General features: G+C 34.3%; 1 protein-coding gene across 4 annotated transcripts in view; it reads left to right on the top strand.

Annotated features, from left to right (window-relative positions):
* LOC114524414 (solute carrier family 22 member 16-like) overlaps nt 1–6,875 on the top strand; it is a 31,616-nt gene extending 24,741 nt beyond the window's left edge. For 3 of the 4 annotated variants that reach the window (XM_028545479.1, XM_028545478.1, XM_028545477.1), the window contains exon 12: nt 6,631–6,875. In XM_028545479.1, the coding sequence (XP_028401280.1) occupies nt 6,631–6,840 (210 nt within the window). In that variant the 3' untranslated portion in view covers nt 6,841–6,875. Of the gene's footprint in view, nt 1–2,819; nt 3,156–3,413; nt 3,643–3,847; nt 4,047–4,256; nt 4,470–4,860; nt 4,996–5,307; nt 5,400–5,498; nt 5,608–5,971; nt 6,045–6,630 lie in introns of those variants that run through there. The other variant, XM_028545480.1, reaches the window with a different exon arrangement.
* Nucleotides 6,876–18,751: the final 11,876 nt, after the last annotated feature.

The following is an 18,751-nucleotide window of genomic DNA, read 5'->3' as shown; positions in this document are numbered from 1 at the left end:
GGATTTTCTTTTTCACATCTAACAAATACATGGTTTAACTTGTGGAAAACTTCGCGCGGGTTCGATATAAACTTTCTCAACCATGCAATTAACCGTTTCCCAATCTAAGGTCTAGATTATATGAACTTTTCATGTGCATGCCAAATCGGATTTTTCTTGTGCCTGAAGTGTAAACGCGGGTTTTGAGAGGAGAGTTTACAAAGGACAAGTGAACGGGGAACCATTTTGCTGTATTTTCATTCCGCGGAAACAAACAATCACTTTCAAAAGAAATCAGTCGAGTACAAAGCTAATACACTAATACTAAGTTATACTGAACATAATACATTGTATTCAGCCGAGATATTTATGCATCGTCATATCCTCATTTGCATGCACTCTTTCGTGAAAGATAGTTAATAAATGCACTTATTCACACATAAAGAACACTGCATGTTATTATTGATAATCGATAAATTCTCTGCGAAAGGAGTTAACCAAAGTGGTCTGTTTACCGGACAACGACGTTCATTTGTGATTTTTTTCAGCTGAAGTAGCTTCAAAGCAGGTGATAAAGTTAATTGATTCATTGTTGTTAATTGTTAAATGAAGATCTTTGCCTTAGGAAGTATAAATGAGGTGTATCAGGGTTCAGGAATATTTAAGTAATTCAGTGATAGATGCCTCAGTTTCTATTTGATCCTAAAATGTTAAACTTTGATATGTCTTGAGATGATTGACACTTCTCCCAGCCGGGGTTGATGGCACGAATACATCCAAGATTCTCATGCAGTTTTGAACTTGTTATGTCGCTTACTTTAATACTAGCTTAAATGTTCATGTTCTTTATTTGCAATATGTATATTTACATTAGCATCTCAATGGCGCTCAAAACATTTGAAAGGGGCATTTATTGGTATATATATATATATATAACTTGGCACATGCAATGTTATTACCCAGGTCATCCATATGGCAACAAACCACCAAAAACGCAAGAATGCACTAATAAAACACGGAAAAGCTCGATTTGTCAGAAATCGTATTTCTGGCAAAATATATTTGCATTTTCTGCCAGGCGCTCCATTTTTCGTCTCCCCCCCCCCAAATTCTTTGCGCGCTCGCTCAGCTTAGCCACTGATCTATGTAAAAACCTGTCGTGTTCCTAAATTTATTTTGATAAAAGCGCCTGGGAACGAGGCTGGGGTCGAAGTGTGACTGACATTGTTTAAGGTTCTAACGCATGAACTGTCAAGCATTGTGATTGGACGAAATTACTCGCAGCGAGCTTGCGAGTTAGTTTTTGCGATGAGTGTGTGAGAGCGTTGACTGCACAACACGATAGCATTCAGTGGCGGTTCAAGGTTAGCCAGAATAAATTACTAGTTTACTACAGCTCAAAATCGTAATCGCATTTGTAGATTTTTAGATATCCATGACCAATTGCGTTGTTATTAATTAAGGTATTTTGAATTTAAAATGATCCGCCACTGATAACATTTTTCATTCAAAGTAGACAAAGTACAAAGTCAAATACAAAGTACTTGAAAATAGAATTAACAGCGATTCGCATTTGAGGGTGGGTTCAGACTTCAGAGTTCAGAATTTTTGCCTGCCTCCAGAGATGGTAGTCAACATGGGCACGCGGTTCCCAACACACGAGTCGAATTCAACTCACGTGAAAGCTGATAATATCCAACTCAAAAGATTAAATATAGTTTTTTCAACTTTTTTCAATCAATCCAAACATGAAAATAAGTGGTTATCACGTAGATTTTTTTCCATTCACTCATGCTGTCAGGGACGCCGAAATATATGCGAGGTTAATGGCGGTTTTCCACTAGGCGGAATTTTTCGACCGAACGAAATTTTTCGTTCCATATTCCTTTCAATTGTGAGAATTCGACCGTAGCGCATTCCCTTTATCGGTCACAATTGAAAAGAAAATCGAGCGGAAAATTTCGTTCAATCGAAAAATTCCGCCCAGTGGAAAACTGGCTTAAAGGCGGGCAAATTTCGTGAATTAAACACCACGAGTAGCGATAACTGCTCAAGGATATTTGCAAAACATCGTTCGCTGAACCTTGTTTCGTCATGTTTTCTCTTGATTTTTTTGTGCTATTCTTAAAGCTCATTGGTTGAACTTTTACCTAAGATATATAGAATTTAATCCTCTAATAAAAGGGTATCTTTTCCTCATAGCTCCTGCATGCCCGCTATATAATTTTATCGTGAGTCAATCATGGCCAGAAATTGCGGACATGGAATATGCAGATTGCCGTAGCAAATTTGCATATCTGTTCAAATATTATTCGTTTGCAGAACTATAAATTATATTACGCATTCTTAAATTTTGCAAAATTTAAGAAAATCATTGCATCTTTGCTATTTGCCCTGGTTGTTTCTTGTAACTCGTGTCATATTGAAGATCCTGAGGTAATATTTTGCTGGCAAAGGTTTATGTCGGCTCTGCATTTTTATTTTATTTCTACGCTATTACGGTTTTCGTTTTATATGGTATTCAACGTGATAAATGACCAAAACTTTGTTTTGAAAATGCAGGACGAATACTGATAAAACATTTTGAAATACTGTATAAAAATATTAAGATTAACTTGCTCTGCAACGAGCAATTAAGGCAAATTATAATTGACCTACCTAAAGGTGTATTTTTAGCGTTTAGTACTGTGCACATTACAGTTTACTATAAACTCACGAAGCTTTATTTTGACACCATATGCAAATTTAGGCGGAAGTAGAATGTTAAATATGTCCGAATTTTCTGGCCATGAATCATTTCGCGAGAATTCACATGCAATTGTGTAGCAATAACTTCACTATTTCCTTCCGTTTATATAGACGATTATAATTCGAACTACGAAATGGCCACTGCGATTAATGATGCCTTTGTGAAGATTGGCGAATTTCGTCAATATCAATGGTTTTTATTGACCTTGATGGGATACGCATTAATGGCGATTGGTGCTCTACCTGCAATGATAGTGTCGTTTATCACTGCTGAACCTGACTGGAAATGTGTTGAAGGTTATAAGAATAATACCGTGTGTAGATTCAACAACTCAATAACGTTAACCAGTGATGATTACAAAGCCAGATGTAAAATGCCGAGAGAAGCTTGGACGTTTGTAGATGACTTCACATCCATTGTTACTGAGGTATAGCATTCGTCAGGCAAAATTTAATGGCTAGTGGACATAAATTTTATTTCCTATGGCGTGCAATGAATTTACTATTATTTAAAGGCACCGGTCATTTCTGCACGAATTGGATAAAAGTTTGAAAATTTTTATTCTAGCTTATAAGCGTCTATAACAACGCTCTGTTATTAAAAGCATTCAGCATTGCTACTGTTTTCATGACTATATATATATATATATATATATATATATATATAACTTTTAATTTTTTTACAGTACGACTTAGTTTGTGATGATTCAATTCTTCTCTCTATCGCTCAATCCTGTTACTGGGTTGGAATGTTAATTGCGTTATTGGTCGGTGGTTTTCTATCAGATAAATATGGCAGAAGATTAGTTTTGTATGGTGGTTGTGCTCTTGTAGCCATTGCGACTTGCATAATGGTCTTTCCAAAGTCGTTTGTGGTATTCATTGTTTGCCGAGTCCTAATTGGTATAGGTTCAGGTAATTATCTCTACTTTGTCAGGACTCATACGAAGGTCCTCGGGTCGAAACGTCGAGAAGTGTTTTGTCTATTTTAGGCAGTTTTAATACCACATTTGATGCTAAGTTGTTTGAAGACGCTGCCACGCTGCCCCTCTGCATGGTTATATCAGAATTTTATTACACTTTTTTGTTAGTTATAGCGTGTTCTATACCTTTCATATAGGGTTCCGAAATGCCACTCATTTCACCTTGCTTGTCGAATTCACAACTGAGAGATATCGTTCATGGATAGGTGTAGGTTCTTTCATATTTTGGGCAGTTGGAATATCAGTAATGCCTCTGATTGGGTTTTTAATCCCTGCGTGGAGAATGTTTCTGCTTGCCACAGCTGTTATTGCCATCCCCGTGCTGTTTATATATTGGTACGTTTTGTCAGATATGATTAAATTTGAAAGCCTAAAGCTTTTTGGATTAAAAATATATATTTTCGATTAGCAAAAAATACCTTTCAACCTACTTTTTTAACTGTGCATTAAGCATCTCCTAGTTTTTATGAACATTATGAAAGGTAACGGTAATTTAAAAAGTCCAAATCACGCAAATACGTAGCGAGTTTATTTTATTTCTTTTAGGTTAGTACCAGAATCTCCTCGATGGTTGTTACTAAATGGTAAAAAAGAAGAGGCCAAAAAAGTTCTTACCAAAGTGGCAAAAATGAATAAACGACCATTACCAGATGATCTCGTGCTGCAAAAACCTGTGATAACTGAAACACGGATGAGTTTTAGGCAACTTTTCAGAAACTGGAAAACTGCTAAGAAAACACTAATTTGTTGGGATTTATGGTATGTTACAACTCAATAATGTAACTTGAGAAAAAGGTTGTTTGGAAAACAACGCAATATTATAGCTAGAAACCATTTTCGTACCTTTTTAACATAAGCGTTCGAAAATTCGTAATATAAATACGTAACCACTGCATGTTAGCATTGTTTATCGCACCACTCCGCAGCTAACCAGCGTGCACCATTTAATGCATTTGCATCACCTAAACTAGCGGCTCATCTTTGCCAAAGTGAAATTACACATGTAGTGCTCCAGCAATTAACGTATTAATCAAAAGTTGACTTTCGTATATACCGACGCCAACCAATTTTTCCGATTCCCGAAAAAATCAAGAAATATCATGCAAACAGCTCGGTGAGGTCATGCAGTTTTTGTTTTTTTATCTTGCAGGTTTGTCAGCGCTTTGGTGTACTATGGTGTGTCTTATGGTTCTGTTGATCTCGGTGGGAATAGATATCTAAATGTTTTCCTGGTCAGTGTTGTCGAAATACCTTCAAATTTTGCATTAATTTGGGCCGTGCGCAGGTGAGTAAAAATGTTAATTGAGTGTTACAAGTCCTAAAACGGATTACCCGGCCATCAATAGACTTTTCGTCACAACTTTATTGTTTTTTTTAACTTAGAACCACCTTAATAATAGAATGGATTTCAACTTTTAGTCACACTATAGGTGTAGATTAACATTCAGAAGATGTTGTTTCAACACATGCATGGAAAAGATTTTAATCGAAAAGATTATTTTCTGTGGCAACAAATTCAAAATTGGTTGCCTCAGATTCATCTTTTTTTGCTTATTTCGACTTAACTCGACAAATGTAATGTACATGTACATTTTAGATTTGGACGAAAAAAGTGTGTCCTCTTTGCTTTGGTTGTTGCATTCATTGCATCCGCTATCTCGGTGGCTATCCCGACAGGAAAGAGTGGCGGTTAGTGTTATTTAAAAAAAACTTACTTTCTTCGACTTGTCGTCATCAGTGATGCAGAGTTTAGAGAATGAAAACTTAAGTATTGATTTTATTTTGCAGTAAGTGTCCGTGGACGTATTACAACTGCTGTAATTGCAAAGTTTTTCATAAATATTTCCTTTTGTGGTATCTATTTGTGGTCTGCTGAACTGTTCCCAACTGTGATAAGGTACATTTTAAAGTTTATAGAAATAAACGGCTAGTAAAAGAACCTAGTATATCGTATTTTACCAATTGTATGGATTCAAAATTGTAGATAGTAAATAAGAGGTGGGAAAGTTTGTTGATGTTTTCTACGAATTCTAGGTAAACCCAATTTGAACGGGAGAATTAATATACGTAAGAACCTGGGATTTGCGGTTAATAAGTTAATTTTATTGAATAAGCCGTTGCATTTTTTTTGCCTTGTCGAAATAAGTTTATCCTGAGAGTTTATAAACAAAGAAAACTGATCCATTCCGCGCCGTCTAGTGGGTTTTCCTGGCCTGGCGTTTCTCGCTTCAAAAAAATGAAGGATATGGATAGTTATATAGATCGACAGCGATGTCTACATCTTCTGCGATGGCAAGAATTGGATCATTTACTGCCAGTTACATTATTTGGCTGGTAAGTTTACTGGTAATTATCATCGAATGTGTGCAATATATGTTATATATAAATGTTGCAATATAATTTATCAGTAAGATAAATTTGTCTACTTTGACGGCGTTGCAAGGGCGTCGTAGAATGAAAGTTTTTTAAGTTTTTCACCGATCAGACTACATCGATAATCGATGTAAGCCCTGTTTTCCACTTCAACTGTATCGTAACGCAACGTAGCGTATTTCTCTGTTTCTGAAGTATTCGACCAGAACTAATGACTTTAAACCAATGAGATACGCTACGTTTCGCTACGATACGGTTAAAGTGGAAAGAGTTTGGTCTTAAGACACAATAAAGATAAATACGCGAAGGCATGCGACCGGAGCTCGTGCAGGAGTTGATGCCACTCAGAACCGTCACATTTTTTCCTGGTGACTTCAGAAGACTTCAAAGTTTTAAGCAAATCTAGCGTTCGTAACTATAAAGGATTTCTAGCAATTCGTTGAATAAAAGGACTAAAAGGCTCATGCCACCCGGTCGGGAGTGATTTTATGATACTTCATCGATCATTACGAAAACCATTCAATAGGATTTTTTATGCGATTTTTAGATTCGTTACCATGCAGCCCTGCCGTACAGCATAATGGGAATAATTTGCTTCCAAGCAGCAGTTCTTGGGATCTTCTTGCCTGAAACCAAAGGAAAACCAACCTTGGAGACAATGGATGACATGGAAGAAAAGCGGGAAGTTGCTTTACTTTTGAATGACAAAGACGACGCTGGTGAGATTCTTAAGAAACAAAATGAGATTTGCCTTTAGTCTCTTTGAGTAGTCCAGTAACACTATTTTGAAATTGTTTTTTTCCGAAGTCAACATAGAATTCTCAGTTTACAGTTTGTACGATACGGAGTAAGTAATTTGAATAAAAAGTCAACTTTTCGAAATAATTAGAGCTTGGTGGTGTAATTTTGAATAAAGGAAGACCTTGTGTCTTTCAATAACATCATCTCCATAGCAGAATTTAAGGTGTTTCGGTGTAGTATTTTCAAAAATGGAAAACTGTGAGAAAAGTCTAAATCATTCTAAAGGTACTTCTTTCTCTTTGACGAACGATTTCCGACTCACACTTTTTTGAATTTTGAAATTTCGAAAAATATCAAGAAAATTACGATTTTTTCATATGGTCGTCCGACGATTTGCCTGAAATTTTAAAATTCATCAAAGTAAGATTTTATGTCTCAAATGTATTAGTTTCATGAAATAATGTAATTCTACTTTGTTTTCAACCACTTCGAGCTATTTTGAACCGAATTTTGAAATTTCGAAAAATTGGGTAAAATTACGGTTTTTCCTTTGGTCTTCCGATTGCCTGAAAATTTGAAAATTATCAAAGTATGATTTTATGTCTTCAAATGCATTGCTTTCATGAAATAATGTAATTCTACTTAGTTTTGGACCATTCCGAGGCATTTTGGACCGAAGTTTGAATTCTCAATAAAATGACCAAAATTACGATTTTTTCAGCCTTTTGTCTTCCGTTAGCAATTTGCCTGAAAATTTTAAAATCATCAAAGTAAGATTTAAGTCTCAAATGTATTGGTTTCATGAAAAAATGTAATTTTACTTAGTTTTGAACCATTTTGAGTTATTTTGAACCGAATTATGAAATTTCGAAAAATTGAGGAAAATTACGATTTTTCCTTTGGTCTTCCGAGTTGCCTGGAAATTTTAAAATCATCAAAGTAAGATTTTATGTCTCAAATGTATTGGTTTCATGAAAGAATGTAATTCTACTTTGTTTTCAACCACTTCGAGCTATTTTGAACCGAATTTTGAAATTTCGAAAAATTGGGGGAAAATACTATTTTTTTCTTTGGTCTTCCGAGTTGCCTGAAAATTAGAAATTCATCAAAGTAAGATTTTATGTCTCAAATGTATTTGTTTCATGAAATAATGCAATTTTACTTTGTTTTCAACCACTTCGAGCTATTTTGAACCGAATTTTGAAATTTCGAAAAATTGAGGAAAATTACGGTTTTTCCTTTGGTCCTCTGAGTTCAGGGCCGTAACTAGAACGATAATTGGGGGGGTGTTTATTCATATATTCAGTTCTGCCCGACGAATTTCCATTGTGAGCTATTGCACTTACAAAAGAAATCCGTCGGGCAGCACTGAATATATGAATAAACACCCCCCCAATTATCGTTCTAGTTACGGCCCTGCCGAGTTGTCTGAAAATTTGAAAATCATCAAAGTATTGTTTTATGAGTTCAAATGCATTGCTTTCATGAAAGAAGTAATTCTACTCATCTTTGAATCATTTCGAGGCATTTTGCACCGAATTTTGAATTTTCGAAAAATTGACGAAAATTACGACTTTTTCTTTGGTCCATGCAGCGTTACCGATTTGCCTCAAATTTTGAGATTCATCAAAGTATGATTTTATGAGTTCAAATGTTTTGTTTTCATGAAAGAATGTAATTCTACTCACCTTTGAACCATTTCGAGGCATTTTGCACCGAATTTTGAATTTTCGAAAAGTTGACGAAAATTACGACTTTTCCTTTGGTCCATGCAGCGTTACTGACCGACTTGCCTCAAATTTTGAGATTCATCAAGGTATGATTTTATGAGTTCAAATGTTTTGTTTTCATGAAAGAATGTAATTCTACTCACCTTTGAACCATTTCAAGGCATTTTGCACCGAATTTTGAATTTTCGAAAAATTGATGAAAATTACGATTTTTCCTTTGGTCCATGCAGCGACCGATTTGCCTCAAATTTTGAGATTCATCAAAGTAAGATTTTATGAGTTCAAATGTATTGTCTTCATGAAAGAATGTAATTCTTACTTAGTTTTGAACCATTTTACACCGAATTTCAAATTTTTGAAAAATATACGAAAATTACGATTCTTCCTTTAGAAAGTAGCGTTTCCATTTAGGAAATTTTTTTTTTCGTGTGTCTAATTTTTTTTCCTCTCAAATTTTTTTTCTTGTATCCAAATTTTTTTCATGTCAATTTTTTTCTCGTGTGTCCAATTTTTTTTCTTGCGTCTGAATTTTTTTCCAGCCAATTTTTTTTTCGTTCATTTTGGTTTGGAAGACTGTGTCTGGCTTGGGCTCCCTGTGTAGCAAGACAAATAAATTTCATTTATCTCCATTTTTTTCTTGTATCCAATTTTTTTCCAGCCAAATTTTTTTTCGTTTCAAATTTTTTTTCTTGGCAATTTTTTTTGTGTCCAAATTTTGTTCCCCGACTTTTTTTAACTTTCAGTCCTTTTAGAGAGACGTGTTTTTAATTTTTTACTTTAATGTTTTTAATTTCTTTTACTTTAACTCAGGTAATTTTTACTCAAGTATTTTTTAAAGGGGATAACTTTTTAATTTTTTTTCATTTTTCTTTACTTCAAAATTTCAATTTTTAAGTCTTTTCCGAAGACCCGGGAGTCTTCAGGCTAATTTTTTTTGCACTGCCAGGACTTGAAAAACCTTTCCCATGTATAATATATATGTTGTAATGTTAGTATCCACATAAGATTCGGTGGCGGAGTGGTTAAGGCTACGGCCTACCAGGTTGTAAGCGTAGGTTCGAATCCTGCATGGGAAAGGTTCGATTTTTCCTACCGAAATTGCTATTTAATTTAAAACTCGTCGAAAAGTATTTAGTCAAATAAAGAACAATAGCTTTCGACAAATGATGTGGTGGTCTAGTGGTTAAGGCGTTCATCTATCAATCCGAGGACATACGTTTCAATCCTCGCAATGCTAAAAAATTAGCCAGAAAAATTTCAGTGTGATTTGGAATGTTTAAATTAGTTAAAAGATTTCTAAGCGTTTCAGGAAGACTGTAAATTAAAAAAAGGTTGAAATAAAAACCTGAAAAAAATTTCTCGCGTTCCAAAGTACTTGAAAATTGAAAAAAAAGCACAAGCAAAAAGTTTTAAAAACACGTGTCTTCTAAAAAGCCTGAAAATGAAGAAAGTCAGACGGAAAAAAATCAAACAATTTCCCGCTTTTAAAAAACTCATGTTTACTTACCTTAATTTTTTTTCACGAAAATTTGACAGGGTGATTTTCTCGAGAGTGAAAAAATTTAGTTTTTTTCACTTTTTTGAAATTCTCTTAGATTTTTTTTTTGACGCGGAAGTATTTTGTCTTGGGCTACCTGTGTCAAGCCAGACACAGGTTGCCCAAGAGAGACACAGGTAGCCCAAGACAAAATACTTCCGCGTCAAAAAAAAAATCTAAGAGAATTTCAAAAAAGTGAAAAAAATTAAATTTTTTCACTCTCGAGAAAATCACCCTGTCAAATTTTCGTGAAAAAAAATTAAGGTAAGTAAACATGAGTTTTTTAAAAGCGGGAAATTGTTTGATTTTTTTCCGTCTGACTTTCTTCATTTTCAGGCTTTTCAGAAGACACTTGTTTTTAAAACTTTTTTTTGTGCTTTTCTTTTAATTTTCAGGTACCTTTGAACGCGATAATTTTTTTTATTTCAATTTTTTTTCAATTTACAGTCTTTCACAAAGTCCGAGAAGTCTTTTCACTGTTTTACACATTCCAAATAACACCGAGATTTTTCAGGCTAATTTTGTTGCATTGCCAGGAGTTGAAACGTTTGTCCTCGGATTGAGAGACGAACATCTTAACCACTAGACCACCGCGTCATTTGTCGAAAGCTATTGTTCTCTATTTGACCTAATCCTTTCGGATGAATTTTAAATTAAATAGTAATTTCGGTGGGAAAAATCGAACCTTTCCCATGCAGGATTCGAACCTACCCTTACAACCTGGTAGGCCGCAGCCTTAACCACTTGGCTACCTCAATAACATATATATTAAGGCTACTATCAACAACCAATCCTACGGCCCAGTGGTTAAGGCTGCGGCCTACCAGGTTGTAAGGGTAGGTTCGAATCCTGCATGGGAAAGGTTCGATTTTTCCCACCGAAATTACTATTTAATTTAAAATTCATCGAAAAGGATTAGGTCAAATAGAGAACAATAGCTTTCGACAAATGACGCGGTGGTCTAGTGGTTAAGACGTTCGTCTCTCAATACGAGGACAAACGTTTCAACTCCTGGCAATGCAACAAAATTAGCCTGAAAATCTCAGTGTTATTTGGAATGTGTAAAACAGTGAAAAGACTTCTCGGACTTTGTGAAAAACTGTAAATTGAAAAAAAATTTGAAATAAAAAAACCAAAAAAAAATTATCGCGTTCAAAAGTACCTGAAAATTAAAAGAAAAGCAGAAGTAAAAAAAGTTTTAAAAACACGTGTCTTCTAAAAAGCCTGAAAATGAAGAAAGTCAGACGGGAAAAAATCAAACAATTTCCCGCTTTTAAAAAACTCATGTTTACTTACCTTCATTTTTTTTCACGAAAATTTGACAGGGTAATTTTCTCGAGAGTGAAAAAATTTAATTTTTTTCACTTTTTTGAAATTCTCTTAGATTTTTTTTTTGACGCGGAAGTATTTTGTCTTGGGCTACCTGTGTCTCTCTTGGGCAACCTGTGTCTGGCTTGACACAGGTAGCCCAAGACAAAATACTTCCGCGTCAAAAAAAAAATCTAAGAGAATTTCAAAAAAGTGAAAAAAACTAAATTTTTTCACTCTCGAGAAAATCACCCTGTCAAATTTTCGTGAAAAAAAATTAAGGTAAGTAAACATGAGTTTTTTAAAAGCGGGAAATTGTTTGATTTTTTTCCGTCTGACTTTCTTCATTTTCAGGCTTTTTAGAAGACACTTGTTTTTAAAACTTTTTTTTGTGCTTTTCTTTTAATTTTCAGGTACTTTTGAACGCGATAATTTTTTTTTGGTTTTTTTATTTCAAATTTTTTTTCAATTTACAGTCTTTCACAAAGTCCGAGAAGTCTTTTCACAGTTTTACACATTCCAAATCACACCGAGATTTTTCAGGCTAATTTTGTTGCATTGCCAGGAGTTGAAACGTTTCTCCTTGGATTGAGAGACGAACGTCTTAACCACTAGACCACCGCGTCATTTGCCGAAAGCTATTGTTCTCTATTTGACCTAATCCTTTTGGATGAATTTTAAATTAAATAGTAATTTCGGTGGGAAAAATCGAACCTTTCCCATGCAGGATTCGAACCTACCCTTACAACCTGGTAGGCCGTAGCCTTAACCACTGAGCCGTAGGATTGGTTGTTGATAGCAGCCTTAACATATATGTTCTTGAGGTAGCCCAAATGTAATTCTACTTAGTTTTTAACCATTTCAAGGCATTTTGCACCGAAATTTGAACTCTCAATAAAATGACGAAAATTACGATTTTTACTTTGGTCCCCCGTTACCGAGTTCCCTTACAATCAGAAATTCATTAAAGTATGATTTTATGTGTTCAAATCGTTCATTGCTTTCATGATGAATGTAATTCTACGAAGTTTTGAACTATTTTGAGGCATTTTGCAACAAAATTAGAATTTTCGAAAAAATGACAAAAATTACGATTTTTACCTTTGGTCCTCCCGTCACCGAGTTGCCTGAAAATTTGAGATTTGCAAAGTATGATTTTATATCTTGAAATGCATTGCTTTCATGAAAGAATATAATTCTACTTAGTTTTGAACAGTTTCGAGGCGTTTAGCACCGAATTTTAAAATTTCGAAAAACTTAGGATAATTATAATTTTTTGTTTGGTCTTCCGTTACCGGCAATTTGCCTGAAATTTTGAAATACATCAAAGTAAGATTTTATGTCTCAAATGTATGAAAGAATGTAATTTTACTTAGTTTTTAACCATTTCGAGGCATTTTTCACCGAAATTTGAACTCTCAATAAAATGACGAAAATGACAATTTTTACTTTGGTCCCCCGTTACCGGGTTCCCTTACAATCAGAAATTCATCAAAGTATGATTTTATGTGTTCAAATGCATTGCTTTCATGATGAATGTAATTCTACGAAGTTTTGAACCATTTCGAGGCATTTTGCAAGAAATTAGAATTTTCGAAAAAATGACAAAAATTACGATTTTTACCTTTGGTCCCCCCGTTACCGAGTTGCCTGAAAAGTTGAGATTTTCAAAGTATGATTTTATATCTTGAAATGCATTGCTTTCATGATAGAGTATAATTCTACTTAGTTTCGAGCCGTTTCGAGGCGTTAGCACCGAATTTGAAATCTCGAAAAATTTAGGAAAATTATAATTTTTTTGGTTGGTCTTCCGTTACCAATTTGCCTGAAATTTTGAAATTTATCAAAGTAAGATTTTATGTCTCAAATGTATTGTTTTCATGAAAGAATGTAATTCTACTTAGTTTTTAACCATTTTTCACCGAAATTTGAACTCTCAATAAAATGACAAAAATTACGATTTTTACTTTGGTCCCCCGTTACCGAGTTGTCTGAAAATTTGAAATTCATCACAGTAAGATTTAATGTGTTCAAATGCATTGCTCTCATGAAAGAATGTAATTCTACTTAGTTTTGAACCATTTTGAGGCATTTTGGACCGAAGTTTGAATTCCCAATAAAATGACGAAAATTACGATTTTTTCAGCCTTTGTTTGGTCTTCCGTTATACCAATTTGCCTGAAAATTTGAAATTCATCCAAGTAAGATTTTGCGTCTCAAAAGTATTGGTTTTATGAAATAATGTAATTCTACTCACTTTTGAACCATTTGCACCGAATTTTGAATTTTCGAAAAATTAACGAAAATTACGACTTTTCATTTGGCTCCCGTTACCAATTTTTCTGATATTTGGAAATCCATCAAAGTAAGTTTTTATGTGTTCAAATGGACTCATGAGAAAATGTAATTCTACTTTAGTTTGTAACAATTTCGAGACATTTTGCACCGAATTTTGAATTTTCCAAAAATTACGATTTTTCTTTGGTCCCCCGTTATCGATTGATTTTGAGATTCATGAAAGTATGATTTTATGTGTTCAAATGTATTGCTTTCATGAAAGAATGTAATTCTACTTAGTTTTTAACCATTTAGAGGCATTTTGCACCGAAATTTGAATTCTCAATAAAATGACGAAAATGACGATTTTTTCAGTCTTACCGTTACCAATTTGCCTGAAAATTTGAAATTAATCAAAGTAAGATTTTATGTCGCAAATGTATTGTTTTCATGAAAGAATGTGATTTTACTTAGTTTTGGACCGTTTAGAGGCATTTTGAACCGAATCATAAATTTCGAAAATTTGAGGACAATTACGCTTTCTCCTTTGGCCTTCCAAGTTGCCTGAAATTTTGAAATTCATCAAAGTAAGATTTTATGTCTCAAATGTATTGGTTTCATGAAAGAATGTAATTCTACTTAGTTTTTAACCATTTTTCACCGAAATTTGAATTCTCAATAAAATGACAAAAATTACGATTTTTACTTTGGTCCCCCATTACCGAGTTGCCTGAAAATTTGAAAATCATCAAAGTAAGATTTGATGTGTTCAAATGCATTGCTTTCATGAAAGAATGTAATTTTACTTAGTTTTGAACCATTTAGAGGCATTTTGAACCGAATTATTAAATTTCGAAAAATTGCGACCGAAATTTGAATTTTGGATTCAAATTTGAATTTTCGATTCGACAACAATAACAACAACAACAACAACAACAATTTATTTGTACCCTTAAAATAATTACAAGAAAAAGAAAAAAAGTCTAAATTGTCGAGTAGAAAATTAAGAAGAATAAATGGATACTAGTTTTCGAAATAACCGTAGGCTTAAAAAATAAATGCCTGAAAGCTAATATGAATTTATGTATTCAAATATATTGTTTTCATGAAAGAATGCAACTCTACTTAATCTTGAACTATTTCGAAGTATTTTGAATCGAAACGGTAACTGCATTTCCAGTGGTTGTACATCACACGTCCGGTTCATCATCGACGAATGCTCATCAACTAACTATACTCGAGCACTGGTCGGTTACCAACATTGCAAAAAAATTGAATACTCGTCAGGCTTTCTTGCAGTTTGAAATAGAATGAAATCCTCGCTCTTGCATCAACTTGAAATTTGGCCAAAGATAAATCTTGAATTTGTTGCTGTAGAGGAACAGTTTACCTCGTAGGAGAATTAACACAGTGTACTGGGAATTGAACCCAGAAACCGTGTATACAGTCAGATTCCATCAATTTAAGTTCGCTTATTTTTATATTCAAAGGGCGTTTAAGTCTCAGGTCTGTTTGGTTACGAAATATTCTTAACTCTGTATTGATTGTAAATTAAGTTGTAAAGTGAAATGAAACTTAATAGTAAGGTATACGGATATAAAAGGTCATGCACACGACATGTTTAACTTTTGAAGAAACTCGTCTATAAAGAAGTTCAATTTTGAATGGAAAACCAACTATAAACGCGGTTCCGAACACACGGACACTGTTTTGATTACGAGGGAAACCAGAGATCCTGGAGAAAAACCCTCACCGAAAGCCGCGGAAATTAAACAAAGTAGACAACGGTTTTCAACTTTTATTTATACAACAATGTCATGATTACAAAGTGTGTGTGTGTTTTTCATGTTTTACAAAGCGTGCGTGTCTTTAGTTATTGAAATCACGAGACAGGGAGACGGATAATTTTTGTCCTACTTTTATTAATACTTCACTGCGCATGCGTTACATGGCGCGTGTATTTCTTTACATTACATCAGTAATATATAGCAATACACTAATTGGGTTACGACATATATTTACATTTGACTGAAAGCATTATTTCAAAGGCGGTTACAAAGCAAGTGTGCTTAATATCATTCTATACACATTTTAATTTACAAAAAAACAGTGCAGATTTGTTTGTCATGTTTTAATACAAAGTGTGCAAGTCTAACAGTATGCTATATGTTTCCTAATACTCACTCAAATTATTGACCCATTTTAAAAATGAACGCATGCATGTATGTGTATGCAAGTGATCGTGCATATTTTAGGCCTAGCTGTTCTAAAAAGACCATCTATACCCAGTCCAGTATCAGAATTACTTACTCTGGTAGAAAATATTTTAATAAATTAAATTCAGGACATTTTTATGCAAGCCCTGTTCGTACTAAACTAAAATTTTTCTACTGACAAATCATAGGCAGTGTTCCTAAGTTTATCTATCAGTTGTTGAACTGTGCAGTTATATTTCTAGGAATAATTAGGATAAAATACTTCAGTAACATTTTTTAAAATTCGGCCTATAACTGAAGCAAGCTGCCCGTTAATGAAAATACTGAGCAGCATAAAAAGATTTCCTTTATTAAAAAACATTTTATTAAGCTTAAGCATGAAGCCAGAGCACACTGCTATTATAGAAACTGCAGGATTTCGTCTCCTAAACTGATTTTAGAGTTACGACATATATAGTAAGCTGCCCTTACAGAAATAGTACCGAGTACAAATCTTTTTCCCCCTGCAAAACTTATTAAACCCTTTTAAAACCAAGGCATATAGCCAAAGCAAGCTGCCCTTATAGAAACAGCACTGAGTACCAATCTTTCTTTTGTAAAACTGATTATGAACACTTTTGGAGCCAAGGCATATAGCCAAAGCAAGCTGCCCTTATAGAAACAGCAATGAAAATAACACTGCAACGTTATTAGATATCCTAAGGTACCTGCTAACACTTCGAACCACTCAGCGTGGTCAAACAGTACAAACGAAAAGTGGCGCCTTACTTTTCATAAGCACTGCTCGACGATGCTAAATAATTGGAAGTCTCACAGAGACCTTAGAAAAATAATAATGTTGCAATGCCACTGCCCATATTGTCTCTTAATTTGTTTCTGATTAGTGTATGAATGACGCATATATAGCTATACCGCTATGAGATAGCATGACACTACCTCCCCCCTCTTCCCCTCAATTTCAAGTAAACTCACATTGATTGAGAGCATGTTTTACTTTTTATGTATATATTCTTTTGTTATAAAGTGTGCGTTAGAACTTAATCAGATTGTATAGGTTTGTATAGGTGGATGCATTTCAGATTTATAGTATATGCGGTTGTAATAAGAGAGATAGAAAGCATATTGGATTATGTCTGCCATGAAAGGCCATGATTTGCATGGTTAATTCGTATTAAAGTTTTGCTCATGTGTGTCCCAAATTATGTAACCACAGTAAACTAGGTATATTAATTTGTTTTACCTGCTATATATTAGTCTACATTCATTTTACAAAATGTGATCATGCAATTACAAAAATAATATTTACAAAATTATTTACAAGACATATGCAAGATAATATAATATGTTTACAATTCATCATTTTACGATCTATATTCCCAAAAGCTGCATGTGGCCAGATCAGATTATTTCGAAAGCACAAGAGAGAGAGAAAAGGAAGAGGGAAGGAAACAAGAAAGAACCTATGGGATCATGTGTGCCATTTGAGCTTCGAGGCTATAATTTGTATGTTTTTATATAATTTATATTAGCTGCAATCCATATTTGGAATCGCAAATTACGAAAGAATAGCGTTAGTTGCGAGAGATGTAACAAGGTAAGAACCAATCTAATATCTATGGGATTATGCTTGCCATTTGAGGCTATAATTGGTACGTTTGTTTTATTTTTAATCTATATTCGGAGCTGCAAATTACCTAATAACGTTCTGAGAGATGGAACAGAGTAAGATCTTGCCTATGGGATTATGTTTGCCATTTGAGGCTGTAATTTATGTTCGTGTTTATGGATTTTAAGCCATTTCGTATATGAAAATTCATGTTTAGAAGTTGCAATCATATAGCTATAACCCCTTAGTTTGAACATGAAACTTATCAACCTAATAAGCCCTTTAAGCGCAGCGAGCAGCCCTTAAGCGCAAAGCCGAATCCTATAACCGAATTGTTAAAATATCTATTTACCTACATGCAAATTTATTTATACATGCATCATGCATTAGCTATGTTCCTGGTGGCCAGAACCTATAAGCATGCATCTGAATAGCATTATGGTTTAAAAAACATCGGGACCCTTATATAATTCGACGAACAACGAGTTTCTGCTTTGCAGAAAAATTGTTCGTGGACCATTTTTCGTGCGAAATCACATCCTAACCCTAGCATGCACATTTTTTTACCACCAGGCTACTCTAACCTTTAACGATGTCGGGGGACATCGCCGACATTCGCTGCTGTTCGACAGTGAATCGAATTGTGTCGTTTGGTGTCGTTTTGGCGTCGTTTTTGCTCGTCGATTGTATAAGCTCCACGGAGGCGGGTGATTTATATTTCATCAACCTGAAATAGAATAAAGATATAAATAAGAAACTATATTTGTAAATGTATTTGGGAAAATTGAAGAATAAAGTTGTATATAGTATGACGCAGGAAGCTGAATTACGCGGTTGAACATCATATAGGTACCCTATTTTTGAGCGTTTTAGAGCCAAGGCATATCGTCAAAGCAAACTGCTCTTATAGAAACAGCATTAGAAATAAAATTGGTGATATACGTGCTAAGCCTTTATACTATGCACTCGGTAAAGTTTAACGATAAAAGTTTGATTTTATAGTGAGGACAACGTTAGATATTACTCTCCATGTATATGCATGCATTGGCTTTGCAAACGAAATTTGCGATTATGCATGCCTTTGTTGCTGTGTACGCATAAACGACGTCTATAAAACCCCCTGAGGCTGCGGGATTTCAATTGCTCCTTCTCTTGGTGTGAATATTTGTATTCATTGCATTGTCAGTCATCGTCGTTCCGTCCTAAATCGTAAGCTCCCTATTGTTTGCTCGACTACATGCACTACAATATCC

Source organism: Dendronephthya gigantea, unplaced genomic scaffold, assembly GCF_004324835.1.
Source record: "Dendronephthya gigantea isolate DGI-Jeju-01 unplaced genomic scaffold, DenGig_1.0 000031F, whole genome shotgun sequence".
Classification (NCBI taxonomy): domain Eukaryota; kingdom Metazoa; phylum Cnidaria; class Anthozoa; order Malacalcyonacea; family Nephtheidae; genus Dendronephthya; species Dendronephthya gigantea.
The sequence above is the reverse complement of the archived record's forward strand: the minus strand, read 5'-3'. Positions and strand labels throughout refer to the sequence as shown.